This window comes from Pelobates fuscus, chromosome 10, assembly GCF_036172605.1.
Source record: "Pelobates fuscus isolate aPelFus1 chromosome 10, aPelFus1.pri, whole genome shotgun sequence".
NCBI lineage: Eukaryota > Metazoa > Chordata > Amphibia > Anura > Pelobatidae > Pelobates > Pelobates fuscus.
Window position 1 is genome coordinate 40992738 of NC_086326.1, and position 18558 is coordinate 41011295.

The 18558-nt window shown below is 45.6% G+C and overlaps 1 protein-coding gene across 1 annotated transcript; it reads right to left on the reverse strand.

Annotated features, from left to right (window-relative positions):
* Positions 1-582: 582 nt before the first annotated feature.
* TAPBPL (TAP binding protein like) lies at positions 583-16723 on the reverse strand. Its single transcript, XM_063433631.1, has 6 exons — positions 16208-16723; positions 14368-14607; positions 13616-13831; positions 8724-9035; positions 4366-4665; positions 583-2191 (listed from the first exon to the last, which is right to left on the reverse strand). Exons 1-6 carry the CDS (start codon positions 16260-16262, stop codon positions 2046-2048), a joined length of 1269 nt encoding a protein of 422 aa, XP_063289701.1. The 5' UTR covers positions 16263-16723; the 3' UTR covers positions 583-2045.
* Positions 16724-18558: the final 1835 nt, after the last annotated feature.

An 18558-nucleotide genomic window follows, 5' to 3' on the forward strand; every position in this document is an offset into this window, starting at 1 on the left:
TATTCAAATTAGTGAAGAGACCGTGCAGACTAGAGGTGGGTGTTACAGAAGCGTAACACCCACCTCTGCAATGGGATCGCAGCAAGGGAGGGGGAAGGGTCAGGTAAGTGGTGAATGGTTCTCTTTAAGGCCAGAGTAGCTGACTTGGAGAATCCTTTTTAGTTTGGCTATTTTTCCCTTAAATTTGAAGTTCACTTTGAATTCCCATTTGAGTAAATAACTATTAAATTACCATTCCTTAATATTTATCAACACATTACAATCCTTTTTTTTTTTTTTATTTCCTCTTCACAATGTTTTATTTTACAAACTGGTTCCTGCAAAGAATGGTACAGTGCACCCGGTTCTGTTTACTAATGAACAATTATTTATTGTATTTAATTTTTATGATATCACAGGGCAAGGGGAGATATTGTTTATAATCTGTTTGTGAAAGAAGCCAGGGATCAACCACCTGATTGAGTTCTAAAAAAAACAAAAAACTCCACTGACTGTTTTGCATCAATCTGTATATACACAAACATTTTTTTAACTTTTTAAAAAATGATTATTTTAAAAAGTAAATGTTTTGCCCATAAAACATTTTTATTAAGAATAAAATCACGAATAATTCATTTACTGAATTGAGAACTTTCGGCAATTGAAATTGAGTTTTAAATTGTAGACCAAAATAGCCAGACTTAAAGTATAGCTGATTATTTTTTTTATCTTAAACTTTTTATCTTAAATTTGAAATTCACTATGAATTCCCAGTAATTCTCCAATTCTTGCTTTAGTAAATATTGTGCATTATGGGTTATTGGCTGTGCTTACAGTGCCCTCTACTGTTATAATTTATGTTTACAGTTACGTCTTCCTGAGCTGTAATAACTCCCAAGAACTATTTACAATTGACAAGGAAGTTGCTCATTTTGTACAAATCGAAAAAACCTTCTCCAAGTACGTTCCAACTTGGCTACTTTGCCTTAAAAATTCCAGTTTTCTTTTCAATACTCCTAATTCATTTTTGTGAATTACTCCAAGGCTGTTAACGGTAAAAGCCCAGTTCTTGCAAATTAGTAATGAAACCATTAATTATTTCATTGCACCATTAATTTATAAGGAGTTAAAAGGGAATTGTCAGGAGGTTTTCCAAGGAATTGCAAATTATGGGACACAATAGAGTGGTAGACTTTATCAATTTGCACTATATTGGCCTGAAATGTGAAATCTCTTTGTGAATTTCTGACAAGTCACAGTTTGGTAAATAACCCAGCTAAGTTATTGTTATTATTTAACAAGGTTATTGATCATTTGGTTCAAGTGTTGAAATCGGTGCGATTTTATTAATTTTTTCACTTTAATTTACCCAAATTGTAGACTTTCAAGTTACAACCCAGTGTATCATAGTCATATTAAAGGCAACCTATAGTGCTATAGCTCCCTATAGTGCCCTCCTACCTCGCGCCTCCCCCCCTTGTGGTGCAGAAGTGGTTAAACACCCCTTCTGTCATATGATTACACCGCTGATGTCACTCAGCGCTGGTTCCGTCTTCACTCCTCTGACGTTGGGGGAGACCTAATGCAATGGGCACGCTCGCATTAGTACTACACCGATAGGAAATCATTATACAATGCTTTCCTATGGGGTTTTCGGTGATGCAGGATGTCCTCATGGATAGCGACCAGAAGTCGCTTAATGACCTGTCCCTAAAGTGGCTGTCTGGTATACAGCCACTAGAGGTGGAGTGAACCCTCAAAGGTAATTATTGCAGTTTATTAAAAAACTGCAATAATTACTACTGCAGGGTTAAGGGACCTAGGATACTGCACCCAGACCACTTTGATGAGCTGAAGTGGTCTGGGTGCCTATAGTGTCCCTTTAATGAGCTATCTGGATTGAATCTGTTCACCCAGACAAAATCTAAAAATAAACCTATAGTGAAATATACACAGACTATAATAAATATGTTATATTGGAGGAAACTGTTCAAACCGAATATCTGCCCATTGGAATAAAGTAGGATTCAAGTCTGTATGTCTGTCTGTCTGTCTGTCTGTCGTTCTCACTCTGTCTGTGTCAGTCTCACTCTGTCTCTGCCATCACTGTGATCGCTGCCGTGAGCCCATCTTTTTTTCCACATAATGATTCCAAGGACGAATATCACAGACGAAATTAAGAAGCCAGAAATTCCCATCGATCTTTCCAAGTCTGTTCAAAGATGAGAACAAACAATATTAACTTCTAGAAGAGCAGGTGTCTGGAAAGTGGTCAATCATGGACTTAACTCTAGCATGCAAAGCTTAGAACCAGTAATATTGCATAAAGCAGAACTATAAACTAGAACCAATTCATTCATCCCACCCCCAAACTCACCTGTGCTACATAAACAAAATATACACAGTATACCTACTGCACGTACTGTACCTCCCTCTACTGTAAAGTACCAAGTACACCTGTTAGTGCTGTATAAATAAAATATACATACACTGTGTACCTACTTTCAGGGCCCTTGCGCCCTTGGCAAGACCAGCAACTTGCGCCACCCCCCCATAAGCCCCTGTGTCTCTCTTTGTCCCACTCAGTCCGTCTGTGTGTCTCTTTCTATCCTCAGCCCCTGTGTCTCTCTTTGTCCCACTCAGTCCGTCTGTGTGTCTCTTTGTATCCTCAGCCTCTGTGTCTCTCTTTGTCCCACTCAGTCCGTCTGTGTGTCTCTTTCTATCCTCAGCCCCTGTGTCTCTCTTTGTCCCACTCAGTCCGTCTGTGTGTCTCTTTGTATCCTCAGCCTCTGTGTCTCTCTTTGTCCCACTCAGTCCGTCTGTGTGTCTCTTTGTATCCTCAGCCCCTGTGTCTCTCTTTGTCCCACTCAGTCCATCTGTGTGTCTCTTTGTCCCATTCAGACTCTCTGTGTGCTTCTCCCAACCCCTCAGCCTTCTGGGGTGGAGAGAGACACACAGAGAGCTGAGGGGACGCTACATTTAGTGACTGGCAGGAGGGGTGCACTGTGCTGTGTGCCCCCCTTCTGCCAGTCACCCGGAGACTGCGCCGCCAAGGCTTGTGCGCCCTAGATGGTTGCCTAGTCAGCCTAGCGGTGGTGCCTGCCCTGCCTACTGTACTTACTGTACCTCCCTCTACTGTAATATAAACTGTAAAGTGCTCAGTACACCTGTTAGCACTATATAAAATATACATAGACTGTATACCTACTGCACTTACTGTACCTCCCTGTACCTCCCTCTACTGTAATGTAACCTGTAAAGTGCTGAGTACACCTGTTAGCGCTGTATAAATAAAATATACATACACTGTATACCTACTGCACTCACTGTACCTCCCTCTACTGTAATGTAACCTGTAAAGTGCTGAGTACACCTGTTAGCACAATATAAATAAAATATACATACACTGTATACCTACTGCACTTACTGTACCTGCCTCTATTGTAATGTACACCTGTTAGCGCTATATAAATAAAATATACATACACTGTATACCTACTGCACTCACTGTACCTCCCTCTACTGTAATGTAACCTGTAAAGTGCTGAGTACACCTGTTAGCACAATATAAATAAAATATACATACACTGTATACCTACTGCACTTACTGTACCTGCCTCTATTGTAATGTACACCTGTTAGCGCTATATAAATAAAATATACATACACTGTATACCTACTGCACTCACTGTACCTCCCTCTATTGTAATGTAACCTGTAAAGTGCTGAGTACACCTGTTAGCACAATATAAATAAAATATACATACACTGTATACCTACTGCACTTACTGTACCTGCCTCTATTGTAATGTACACCTGTTAGCGCTATATAAATAAAATATACATACACTGTATACCTACTGCACTCACTGTACCTCCCTCTACTGTAATGTAACCTGTAAAGTGCTGAGTACACCTGTTAGCACAATATAAATAAAATATACATACACTGTATACGTACTGCACTCACTGTACCTCCCTCTACTGTAACGTAACCTGTAAAGTGCTGAGTACACCTGTTAGCACAATATAAATAAAATATACATACACTGTATACCTACTGCACTTACTGTATCTCCCTCTACTGTAATGTAACCTGTAAAGTGCTGAGTACACCTGTTAGTGCTATATCAACAAAATATACATACACTGTACATCTACTGCAATTACTGAACCTCCCGCTGCTGTAATGTAACCTGTAAAGTGCTGAGTACACCTGTTAGCACAATATAAATAAAATATACATACACTGTATACTTATTGTATCCCCTTTAAAGTAATGTAACCTATCGTTAAGTGCTAAGTACACTTATATAATTTATATGCCTAATAAATATAAGGTCTTAATGAGCACACAATGTTCTTGTAACTTATCAGTAAATATACCTTTTGGGGGGACACTGGTATAGACCTCAATTGGATCACTGATAGAGATGTGTGACACAGAGCAGGTGTAGATGTCAGGTGGAGCGCCGGTGGGGGGAATGGGAACACTCAAGTAACTGGTCAGGTTGAACGTTCCATCAATGTTCATTCGATGGCTGGAGGTTACATGGGAGTCATGAGTAAACTGCTCCCCACCCCGCAGCCAGGAGATCTCAACGTCAAGGGGATAGTACCGGTCTGTGCGGCAGACCAGTCTAGGCTGGGGAGATCCAGTAAGAGATAATGTCACCAAAGGGGGATCTGGGAACAAACGGATATGTATCATTTAACAAAGTCTTAGACATATTGATCAACACTCCTAATCTGAAAAGGTTACAATGTGTCTAATATTAATTATTAGTATAATTTATTAGCATTGATAGATTATGTAAGCTTACATTGCTGACCTGTCACTTTCTGTATTTTTCTGTAATTCCTTCATTAAGCTTGTGACACAATGCTTTCTCTGACTGTCTCTGTACCTGTATGTCTAGCTGTCTTCCTGTCTGTTTGTATGTCTTTCTATCTTGTTGTAAAGACAAAAGAGAATTGGGGGTACACCCAGAACATGCATTTTGCAGCAATGGTACTGCCAGAGAGACCAAAATGTATACATAATACAGATTAAGGAACAGCGGACACATAATAATACATTTCTAAATTCTATAAGGCTACTTAACATCACCTATCGCAGCAAACAAATAAGGGGATTAAGTTCCATCATATTATTATTATCGCCATTTATATAGCGCCAACAGATTCCGTAGCGCTTTACAATATTATGAGAGGGGGATTTAACTATAAATAGGACAATTACAAGAAAACTTACAGGAACGATAGGTTGACGAGGACCCTGCTCAAACGAGCTTACAGTCTATAGGAGGTGGGGTGTAAAACACATTAGGACAGGGAATAGCAATCAAATAAGGTGGGAGCAGGGCCGGACTGGGAAAAAAATTCAGCCCGGGCAATTAAAGGCAGAGCAGCCCACTATTAGGGGCGGGGCCAGAAAGGGGGCATGTCATGTCACCACCATTGACACGCACACCCCCTTCCCCCCCACCAAATGAGTATGTTAATGTGACTGCTCCAGAGCATCCAGTGCTCCTGGCTAAAATAAATGCCAGGATTTTTTTGGGGGGGGAAGGGGGGGGTTGAGTTTGTGCTGCGTTTGCTGGCGATTTGTCTCTGGTGTCCTCAATAGTGGGATACCAGAGATCAAAACAGGAACCGGACTGTTAAAGAGTGTTGTGCATGTGTGGGGATGTTCCTTGTGTTGTTGTAAATGTTTGGACGTTGCATGTGTGTAGAGCAATTGTGTGTGTGAAGAGGTCTGTTTGTGGCGTACTACATGTGGCTAGTGGCTGTAGTGTGTGTGTCTCTGGGTTGTAAAGTATGTGTGTTTGTGTGTGTGTATTTATATAGGGCCTGTGGAGTGTGTGCATGTAAGGAGCTGTACTGTGTGTTTGTGAGTGTATCTAGGGGCTCTAGTGTGTGTATGCATATAGGAGCTGTAGAGCACATGTGTATAGGGGGGATAATGTATGCATAGGTGGTGTAGTGTGTACAAGGGGTGCACAATATGTATTTATAGGGGATATAAATTAGTGTGGGTGCATGCAGGGGGTGTGTGTGTGTTTATAGGGGTATAACGTATGAGAGGAGTGCAGGGAGTGTAGTGTAGGTTTATGGGGTATAGAGTGTGTTTAGTGTGTGTATGTGAGTGTCAGGGGAATAGTGTGTATATAAGGGGTATAGAGTGTGTGTAGTGTGTAAGTGCAGGAGGTGCAGTGTGGATATAGGGGTATAGAGTGTGTATTGTGTGTTAATGCAGGGGCTGTAGTGTGTATGTAGGGGTATAGAGTGTATGCAGTGTGTTAATGCAGGGGGTGTAGTGTGTGTAGTGTGTTAGTGCAGGGGAGCAGTATGTTTGTGTGTTAGTGCAGTGTGTGTTTGTGTGTTAGTGCAGTGTGTGTTAGTGCAGGGGAGCAGTATGTTTGTGAGTTAGTGCAGTGTGTGTTAGTGCAGTGTGTTTTAGTGCAGTGTGTGTTAGTGCAGGGGAGCAGTATGTTTGTGAGTTAGTGCAGTGTGTGTTAGTGCAGTGTGTTTTAGTGCAGTGTGTGTTTGTGTGTTACTGCAGTGCGTGTTAGTGCAGTGCGTGTTAGTGCAGTGTGTGTTACTGCAGTGTGTATTAGTGCAGTGTGTGTTTGTGTGTTACTGCAGTGTGTGTTAGTGCAGTGTGTGTTAGTGCAGGGGAGCAGAATGTGTGTGTGCTAGTGGTGCAGTGAGTGTTACTGCAGTGTGTGTTTGTGTGTTACTGCAGTGTGTGCGTTAGTGCAGTGTGTATTAATGCAGTGTGTGTTTGTGTGTTACTGCAGTGTGTGTGTTAGTGCAGTGTGTGTTAGTGCAGTGTGTGTTAGTGCAGTGTGTGTGTTAGTGCAGTGTGTGTTAGTGCAGTGTGTGTTAGTGCAGTGTGTGTTAGTGCAGTGCGTGTTTGTGCAGTGTGTATTAGTGCAGTGTGTGTTTGTGTGTTACTGCAGTGTGTGTTAGTGCAGGGGAGCAGAATGTGTCTGTGTTAGTGGTGCAGTGAGTGTTAGTGCAGGGTGTGTTTGTGTGTTAGTGCAGGGGAGCAGAATGTGTGTGTGTTAGTGGTGCAGTGAGTGTTAGTGCAGTGTGTGTTTGTGTGTTAATGCAGGGGAGCAGAATGTGTGTGTGTTAGTGGTGCAGTGAGTGTTAGTGCAGTGTGTGTGTGTGTGTTAATGCAGGGGAGCAGAATGTGTGTGTGTTAGTGGTGCAGTGAGTGTTAGTGCAGTGTGTGTTTGTGTGTTAGTGCAGTGTGTGTTTGTGTGTTAATGCAGGGGAGCAGAATGTGTGTGTGTTAGTGGTGCAGTGAGTGTTAGTGCAGGGGTGCAGTGTGTGTAGTGTGTTTGTATGTGTGTAATGTGTTTGTGTGTGTATATGGCCTTAAATTATTATTATTATTATTAAAAAGTAAAAAAAAAAAAATCAATTTATTCCCCCTTTTAACTTTTATGGGGGGGGGGAGGGAACATTCACATACCTGGTGGTCCAGTGAGGGGGGCTACGCCACACACACATCCCTGGCGGTCCAGCGGCAGGTAATTCCGTCTGTACCCCGCAGGGTACAGACCATCTCTCTCTCCCTCTCGCGAGCGCCGTTTTTTCAGAGCGTTGCCGCGGGTTACCATGGCAACGCTCTGATAATCTCGGAGCTCGCGAGACGAAGAGAACGGAAGCTGCTCGGCGTGCGTGGAGGGAGACCGGCTCACTTCCCGATCTCCCCTCCGGCCCATGATGGGATAGAACTCCATCTTGGGGCCGGTGCTGCTGTGCATGGGCCGGCAGGGGAGATCTCTTGATCTTTCCTGCCGGCCTCGGCCCATGGCCATCGCGGCCCACCGAGCATTTGCCCGGTTTGCCCGATGGCCAGTCCGGGCCTGGGTGGGGGTGAAGCAGAGCTGTAGGAGAAAGTAAAGTGCTGCCCTTTAGGAAAGAGCAAGGGACAGGTATGTGAGGTAGAGGTTACTCTGGGAGGCCATAAGCTTTCCTAAAGAGATGGGTTTTAAGGCATTTCTTAAATGATTGAAGACTAGGGGAGAGTCTGATGTTGGTAGGCAGGTAATTCTAAAGGAAGGGAGCCGCCCGCGAGAAGTCCTGCAAGCACGAGTTGGCCGGACAGGTGCGAGCTGCGGACAGGAGAAGGTCACGGGCAGAGCAGAGAGACTGAGAAGGGACATATTGTGGCCATATTGTGTTAAGCCCACCACTACTTCACAGTACCCCAATATCGGTGGGTCCTACACTAATTCCACCATGGGAGACAAATTAAATAGTGCTAGTGCTAAATAAACTGTAGTGTATTTAAATAATCTGTTGTAAGAGCATTGTATATTTATATATATATATATATATATATTGCAAAATGAATGTGGCTAATGCAAGACAAAAAAATGCAGTGCCAAAATCAAACAATTAAAGTGATAGTGCTTTGATGTATATGCTCACAATGCAAATTATGTACGGTGGAATTAGTATAGGACACACAGATTTGGATTACTGTGAAGTAGTGGTGGGCTTAAAACAATAGGACCATACGGTGGAACTGAATCCCCATATTTGTTTGCTGAGATAGGTGATTTTAAGTAGCCTTTTAGAGTATAGAAATATATATTAATATGTGCATTGTTCCCTAATTGGTATTTCTGTTTGGTTGCGCCTGTCTGTCTGCTTTTCTATCGGTCTGTCTGCTTATCTGTCTATCTATCTATTCATGTTTCCCCTCATTTCATTATCCTTACCTCTGACCTGTAGTTTAATTATCTGTTGCATCTGATGTCGCTTTGTGTTCACTGTACAGATATATGTCCCCTCGTCCTGTACACGAACTCCTTTTATGTTGAGAGACATTTCTTGGCTGTTTTGCGATGTTCCTGGCTCTATACTTATCCGAGTACCTTCTTCTGGTACAATCATTTGTCCTTTTCCTCCAGACTGCAGGTGCCACTCCACCTTTATCTCCTCAGAGCTTCCCCACAATTCACAGTTTAAGGATATGTCTTTTGAAGTTGAGGTTAAATGTGATGGAGGGAAGGAAGATAACAAGAGGTCCACTGGGAAAAGAAACACAGAACAAAATGAGTGAGAAGTTAGGATAGATGGCTGGTTGTTTTAAAAAATGGTAATTGGATGACACAGTGGTGGAGGGAATGGAGGCCGATACATGGGTGTGGAGGAAGGATGGTGACTAAGAGGTGAGATCAATGCAAGTCACAAAGTTGATGAATGGATGTCTGGGCCAAAGGTGGGAAGTAGAGATGTCCCGAACAGTTCGCCGGCGGACATAGCTTGTTCGCGGTCGCCGCGGTGGGCGAACATATGCAATGTTCGGTCCGCCCCCTATTCGTCATGGAGGTGGGAGGGTCTGGGAGGGAGGGTGTGCTGCTGATTGGCTGAAATGTGTCTGCTGACTGTGAGGTACAGGGTCAAAGTTTACTCAATGATGACGAATAGGGGGCGGACCGAACATCACATATGTTCGCCTGCCGCGGCGACCGCGAACAAGCTATGTTCGCCAGCGAACAGTTCCCGGCGAACTGTTCGGGACATCTCTAGTGGGAAGTATACATGGAGCTGAATAGATAAAATGTAGCGGTGTTTCTTAAACATTTAGTGGGTCTTTCTTTGTTACTAGAAGTTTTGGAGATGCCTGTACACAGGGGCGGACTGACAGGTCGGGCAGATCGGTCATGGACCGAGGGCCCGAGGCAGTCAGGGGCCCGGCATCACAGTCATGCTCTGGCTGAGGAGATCTCCTCAGCCAGAACAACATGATTTCTCATTTATTCCAGTGATATGCTGCAGGACCCCTGCAGCATATCACTCTGTAGTTAACCCCCCCATCACCCATTTCCCCTTTCTCAGGGAGACCTGGCAGTGAGTATTCAGTTCTTGCTGCCAGGTCTCCAGCCGTGCGGTGCTGTGTGAGGAGGAAGAGGCGGGGCCAGGAAGTGACATCACGTCCTGCCCTGCCTGAAGAGCAGCCGGAAGATATGGAGCTGCAGCAGCCTGGCAGACAGCACAGGTAAGCTAATTTTCATTCAGCTTAGCACCACCTGTCTCCCTGTACCCACCTCAGCCCCCCAGTACCCACCTCAGCCCCCAGTACCCACCTCAGCCCCCCAGTACCCACCTCAGCCCCCAGTACCCACCTCAGCCCCCCTGTACCCACCTCAGCCCCAGTACCCACCTCAGCCCCCCTGTACCCACCTCAGCCCCCCAGTACCCACCTCAGCCCCCCAGTGTCCACCTCAGCCCCCCACCTCAGCCCCCCAAGTACCCACCTCAGCCCCCCAAGTACCCACCTCAGCCCCCCAGTACCCACCTCAGCCCCCCTGTACCCACCTCAGCCCCCCTGTACCCACCTCAGCCCCCCTGTACCCACCTCAGCCCCCAGTACCCACCTCAGCCCCCAGTACCCACCTCAGCCCCCCAGTGTCCACCTCAGCCCCCCAGTGCCCACATCAGCGCCCTGTACCCACATCAGCCCCCCAGTGTCCACCTCAGCCCCCTGTACCCACCTCAGCCCCCTGTACCCACCTCTGCTCCCACCTCAGCCCCCCCAGTGCCCACCTCAGCCCCCAGTGCCCACCTCAGCCCCCCCAGTACCCCTATCAGCTCCCAGTGCCCACCTCGGCCTCCCTGTACCCACCTCAGCCCCCCTGTACCCACCTCAGCCCCAGTGTACACACCAGAGCCCCCAGTACCCACCTCTGTTCCCACCTCAGCCCCCCTGTACCCACCTCAGCCCCACTGTACCCACCTCTGCTCCCACCTCTACCCCCCTGTATCCACCTCTGCTCCCACCTCAGCCCCCTGTACCCACCTCTGCTTCCACCTTAGCTCCCCTGTACCCATCTCAGCCCCCAATATCCACCTCTGCTCCCACCTCAGCCCCCCAGTACCCACCTCAGCCCCCCAGTACCCACCTCGGCCCCTAGTACCCACCTCAGCCCCCCTATACCCACATCTGCTCCCACCTCAGTGCCCACATCAGCCCCCAGTACCCACCTCTGCTCCCACCTCAGCCCCCCTGTACCCACATCAACCCCCCTGTAACCACCTCAGTGCCCACATCAGCCCCCTGTACCCACCTCAGCCCCCAGTACCCACCTCTGCTCCCACCTCAGCCCCCCTGTACCCACATCAACCCCCCTGTACCCACATCAACCCCCCTGTACCCACCTCAGCCCCCTACCCACCTCAGCCCCCAGTACCCATCTCTGCTCCCATCTCAGCCACCATTTACCCACCTCAGCCCCCAGTACCCACTTCTGCTCCCACCTCAGCCCCCAGTACCCACCTCTGCTTCCACCTCAGCCCCCAAGTACCAACCTCAGCCCCCCAGTACCCACCTCAGCCCCCCAGTACCCACCTCGGCCCCCAGTACCCACCTCAGCCCCCCTATACCCACATCTGCTCCCACCTCAGTGCCCACATCAGCCCCCAGTACCCACCTCTGCTCCCACCTCAGCCCCCCTGTACCCACATCAACCCCCCTGTACCCACCTCAGTGCCCACATCAGCCCCCTGTACCCACCTCAGCCCCCAGTACCCACCTCTGCTCCCACCTCAGCCCCCCTGTACCCACATCAACCCCCCTGTACCCACATCAACCCCCCTGTACCCACCTCAGCCCCCTACCCACCTCAGCCCCCCTGCTCCTAGCTCAGCCCCCAGTACCCATCTCTGCTCCCACCTCAGCCACCATTTACCCACCTCAGCCCCCAGTACCCACTTCTGCTCCCACCTCAGCCCCCAGTACCCACCTCTGCTCCCACCTCAGCCCCCCTGTACCCACCTCAGCCCCCAAGTACCAACCTCAGCCCCCAATACCCACCTAAGCTCCTCCTCCACACACCACATCTCCCCTTGCACCCACCTCAGCCCCCTGTCTACCTGTACCCACCTCAGCCCTCCTGTACTAACCACAGCTCCACCTGCACCCACCTCAGCCCCCCTGTACTAACCACAGCTCCCCCTGCATCTGCCTCAGTTCCCCTGCACCTACCTCAGCCGCCATTCCTCCTTACACTCACCCCAGGATCTACCTATCCCTGTCCCCTCCTAATCCCCTATGCACCAACCACAGCCCCTATGCCACCTCCACCTACCATAGCTCCTATGCCTTCCAGTACCCACCACAGCCACTATGTCCCCTCCTGCGCTCACCACAACATCTATGTCCCACCTCATACTCTGTCCAGTCCCACCCCCACTTCAGTCCCTGTGCCTCCCCGTGCCCACCTCAGTCCCCGCGCCTCACAGTGCCCACCACAGCCCCTGTGCCTCCCTGCACCTATTTCAGCATTTATCCCCCTACACACACACTACAGTCACTATCCAACCTATACACAGTAGAGCCTCTATTATCCAAACACACACACACTACAGCCCCAATAACCACCAGATGCCTACTACAGATTCTATCCCACACACACTGCAACACAGCCAGCCCTCTCTACTCACATAATTCACTGCAAATAGCCCCATTCACACATACAAAAACTCACAAGGAGCCTCACTGTATAGACACACCACAAGCAGCATCCCCACACATACAAAATTACATGCAGCCTCCTTTCACATACACATCACAAACAGCATACTCACCATTGCAATACTGCACACAGCCTCCACACACACAACTTTTACAATCACTTATATAGCGCCAACATATTCTGCAGCGCTGTACACTCATACAGGGACATCACTAGCAACATCCCCACACACGCAACCCCACAAGTAGACTCTAAACACATGTGGCTACTTGTAAGGTTGTACATGTGGGGGATGCTGCTTGAGATGTCCTAAGCAAAATCAGTGGAAGTGTGTAATTAAATTTGCTTTATTTTAATTGCTGGGAGGCACGCCAGCAAGGTTACTCCATCTAAAAACAATGTTTATTAAAACACTGGTTTTGGTTGGATTAACCCCTTAAAAGTAAATCTGGCCATTTTGGGGGGCACTCAGGGATGTGGGAGTCAGGGATGTGTGGCTCTCACACATCCATTCTGTGTGCTGGGCAGCCTACACATAATATATGTGTAAAAGCAGCAGAAAGAAGGGGGAGAAGAATAGCAGGGGACCAGAAAACCTTGTACCAGGACCAGGAGGGCGGGCCCTTGATCACCCACTGCCCGAGGGCCCTGTGAGGTGTCAGTCCGCCCCTGCCTGTACAAACTATCTTGGATGGGTGGGGGTAGGATACAGCATTGGGTTCTGCACAATTACTGCTCAAAGCACCATATGCCACATGGCATGCAACTTATCACTGGGCAGAGAGCGATTCCATCAGCAGGCACCATATAATGTTAACTAACCTAGATAATCACAAAATGACCTGTTATTGCTCATTATGGCCTCGCTATAATATTTTTGGATAAGTTTTTTACAAATTATTTAGTATTTTGAAAATTATTGTAAGATTTTTCAATATTGATATGTTTTTGATATTTTAATACTTTGAAAAATGAAAAAAACATTTGAAAAGCTTATCCAAAAATATTAAATTAAGGCCTATGTTGGAGCTTGGATATATCCTGTGCTAGGTAAAGCTGTCCAGGGCCATATTTTTTTATCCAATGGAAATTTGTAAATCCTGTAAGAATGAAAAACGCAAAAGGAGTCTCACCTGTCACAGGAACGATGATCTTCTCCTCCTCTGAGATCTCTGTTAGGTCTCTGTCCTGTTGCTCTACTCTCAGCAATATGGACAGGCTGAGGTCAGGGAGGCGAAGGTGGACAACATAGAACTCAGTATAGAGATGGGACAGTTCACATGTCAACTCCTCCCCTTCGCATTCCGCATGTAACAAGCGCTTTGCAAACGGCAGTGGGGGGAAATTCACTGCAGGCCAAGGCAAATAAAAGAATGAAAGATAAACAGGGCAGGCTGAGACCATGCTGGAATAATATATCTAATGTAGGGGATCTTATTGCACATTATCTTTACAGGCTGAGATCTGGCTTTATTATCAGAGTCCCTCCTCTAAGCATTGCATATAAGACTGCTGCCAATGAGCCAGACAGTTATACGGATTGACTGATGTCTATGGAATACTGAGGGAACACAGCAGCTCACACTGGAGAGACCACAGCAGCTCACACTTGATGGAGAACACCTAGCCAGGACTAAGGAGCTTCCACTTTATATATCCCCATGTTAGATAGGAAATGAGAAAACAATATTGACTAGTTTAATTTCTCCAATTATTACAACTTCTATGTTTTTATATATTTTGCAAACTCTGTGGACAGTCGTAATCGGTGATATAAATAGATGTCCTGTGGATGTCACGTAAAGCAGAGTGAAGATACAAATATGCTGGAATCATGGATGGTGGGGTGGCTAGCATGATGGCATGATGGTGGCTAGCATGTTACCTGTAGCTTGGAAAGTGGTGGTTTCCACATCCTCTGGTGGCACATAGTCTGTTATTGGATCCTTCTCTTCGTCTCCTATAATCGTAACGTTCCGCAGCACCAGAGTGATGTCTCTTCGTTGAAACGATAGCCCACCCATACCTCTGCCCATACCTTCCTCCACCAGAACGTGTGAGCATGGCAGCACGACATCCACAGCATGTGGCTGTCCTGCCAAAAATGCACCCTGCAGCTCAGAGCCTAAAATAAAGAGCCATCACATTACATGATATGAATCCGGACTTCTCTTTCCCAACATCTCCATGACATCCCTAACTTGTCTCCTCTCACGTGTTAAGCACTCTGTCTGACCAAGTCTCCTCTGGTGTGTGTTCTGTGCTGTAATATGAATGTATGTCAACAGGCTGTTAATCCAATGAAGCATATGATTGCCATTATGGAATCAAGAAGAATTTTTTTTAATTCAACCTATTGCATCCCTGAAGCCATTATGTTTGTGGCACACTTTCACGTGGATTAAGGTACACCAATGAGCCACGTCACACTGCCCAAAAACCACTGATCTAGACGCTCTTGGGGATTCAAGTTACTGAAATATCCTTACCAGTGTATTATTTAACTGTTTTTTTTTTTTTAAACTCATCCCTGGTTTCGGCCTTCACTAACTCTGTTTTTATTAAATTTTTCCTCCTTTTCCATTGAATGTCTGCATTTCTCTGTAAAGCGGGTTGCGGCTGCTTATTGCCTAATTGTTTCTCAGCAAACTGAGTCAATCGGCCAGAAATTGTGGGCATTGCTGTCCCCAGTCTTACATGTTTAGAAAACTGCTAGATGTGGTTTTAATTGGCATGGTTCTATAACATCATGTGTAGGCATTCGGCTCTTTATTGACCACCTGTTATTAAAGCTGATTAATTACAGCTGCCATTAATCCGATCACGCAGTCTACTCAGCTCATCACTGTTTTTCATTACACTATATATTTTTTTCTTTTCCTCTTTTTTGGGGGGCATTAATGTATCACAGCTTGCTTCGTCTTTCTCTATAATTGTTTTATAGTGTGGCATGATAATTAATAAAGGTTTAATTTTAAACATATTCCTTATTGAGATAATTAGACTTTAGGCCCGAGATCTCAATTTATTTCGGTTTGCGTGAGCTAAGAGACAGGGTTAATTCCCTTCTACTAGGTGTAAGTAGATGCCCGCCTTTACAGGGACACTGTACCTTGTTATACCTGTCTTTCTGTTTTGTCGTTTAGATATGTTCCTGTCTCCCAAGCAGTGCTTGTTAATCAGGGGAACAAGGCCCAAACTGGGTCTACAGACCATTTACTTGAACACCCATTTTAAAAAAAAATTTAATTCAGATTTATCTCACCCCAGACTATTACTGTAGCAACAATCCCAGTGACAAACAAGCTTCATATTCCCTGAAAGAGTCTAATGAAGATAGGGTGTTCTGCAGAATTTATTTTTATATTTGTATATACGACAGTTAAAGAATTGGTCACCAAGGTAATTTTAGATTTGAAGTATTGGTTATTCAGCTAATTTTACAATTAAAGTATTTGTCATCCAGCTTTCATCACGTTTGGAATATTTGTCCCTGTCATCACAGTTCTACAGCTTTCTTCCGTCTCTGTGTCCTCCAAGTGTGTTTGTCCCTCGCCTTGGTTCTTGTAGTCCCATTCCCCCCTGACCTTTTCCCCATTTCACGACTGTCTGTCTGTATCTTCCTAGTGATTTTTGTTATTTCTCCCATTAACTCCCAGGCTGTTTCTTCCCCCGTCCTCCCCGTCTCTGTTCATATTTCCTGCCCCCTCTCTTGTGACTCTTACTGTGCAGAATCAGCATCAGACTCAGCAGACAGGAACTGATCCTCGTGGGGTCCATATCCACTTCACGAAAGTGATCTGGGCCTCTTTGTAATCATGCACCACACATTGTACAACGCAACAAAGTAACACAGACAGTGCACAGACAGGAGTCACACAAACAGCGCACTGTAACACAGTAACACACACTGTGCAGAATAACACAGTAACACAGACTCTGTACGGAATAACACAGTAACACAGACTCTGTACAGAATAACACAGTAGCACACCCACAACTTAAAATAACAAAATAACAAACACACACAGTACACAGTGACACACTTACACTCACAATATGACACACTGATACAAGTGTAGGACTCACAGACAATAACTGACAAACAACACAAAATAACTAACACAGACACGCAATGTAGCTTACAACACACACACTAACACACAATATATAACTAACACAAGTCACACTCACCCAAGCACTCCACACAGTTACCAACAATGCACAAAAACTGGCCAGTAATTCTCAGATCTGTGGCTGTAAAATTTACTTTCTCTTTCACTTTAGCTAGACATGTGATTTGTGGGAAGCATTGAAGGTACAGAGTGAATACATTCAGCATTACCAGATTCCCCCATTTGTTAATTAATTTACGGCCAAGAGAAATACATTAACTGATCCAACACGATCACCCCCAAAATGTATTCATTGTTTTCACTCTAATGTAATACGAATCTTGTTAATAGTCTTTAATAGCAGGTACTCTCCTATAAAACTGATCAAAATGATAGAATTAGCATATATCTCTTTATTCTGTATGTTTATTTTCCATTTATTTATTTACAACATTTGAAAATAAAGACTGTGGGGAAAACCATACATACCGTGGAAGCATGTTTCAATATCTGGCCAACATGTCATAGTAATGGTAGCTCTATAAATAAAATGGTGGACACCTAAAAAAAAAAAAAACACAAGTAATTACTTGTTTGCTGCTTTTATTTTATTGTTTCTAGGCTCCAGTGGTTATGGTAGATAGACATTTAGTCAATGTGCCCTCCCCCCCTTTTTTCTCTTTCTCTTTTCCATACCTAGGCTTTGGTTCTAACATATGCATATATGAGGGAAGCATGGACTTTTTGATTCCCATTCTCCTTACCTGCATTTAGATTATTTCTATAGGGAATTGTTCTCTCTCGATAATCCAGCTCTGTCCTATACCTAATGGTTTGGTGGATACCATCTATCTCTGAGTCTTTTCCTGTACCTTTACCTCTACTCTCGCCTTTTTCGGCCAGACCCCAGAGACGTTACACGTGTAGTGGATTTCTGTATTTCTTTTTGGTCTCAGTAATTATGATCTATGTATTAATAAGCATTAATTTTTTCTCTTTTAGATTGTATAGTCTGAACTCTCTATGCCACTACCCGCCCTCTGATCTCGGCAGATGAGTAGTTGGGATTATGTTGTTCTTTTGTTTTGTTATTGTAGGGTTATCCCATAGTTGAGAGCACAGCTTAGGTGACGTTCCCAGATCTAAGATGTTTGGATGAGTGGATTCTCCTACATGTGTCTAGGGCTCGGGGGGCCATCTTGCCTTCTCTCCTGTGATCTCATATAGTTTATGTATTCCAGACACTATAGTACTTGTGTATTTAGGTGGCTGGCCCCCTGTCAGAGCAGTGAAAAGGGGATTTTATTAAAGACACGGAGGCTCATATTATGCATAACTCTTTCTTTATTTCCTCAGCAGCAAAGATAGAGGAATATAAATATTGTCAAAAATGAAAGAAAAACTGTATAGGCATAACGGGTAGCCAATCACATGGTAGAGGAAGTGGCTATATAAGTCCTGTGTCTCCCACAATCCTCCTCTTTCTTTGCTGCTTCCTCAGACAGACAAGTGTTTTTTGCTTCTCTCTGACTCAAATTTGATGATCGTTTATTTGTATGATATTTCATTGTATACTATTTATGGTTGTACAGTTTTACCTGTTACCACTAGCGTTCCCCCTGGAATCCCTTAGCGCTTTTCCCCCTACCCGGGGATTTCTATAGCCTGCCTTTCTCTCCTCCTCGTGCTCCCGCACGACTCCCGGCTCTGTGCTTTTGCCGCAACCGCTGTTGTCGGCCGCGGCTGCGCACGCATCCCTCCCCGCTCGCGGACGGGCTCGGCGGATCGGGTGCACAAGCCCCTTCCCCCGCCGGGTGCCCGGTCGCGTGCGCCTTCCCTCACGTGCGGCGGCCATCTTGGGCGGACCTCGATCCTTCCCCTGTGCTGCCGTGCGGTCACCTTTGCTTTGCCGGGTCCCCTGGGAACGCTAGACGGTCTGTGTGTTTTGCTTTCTGTGGGTT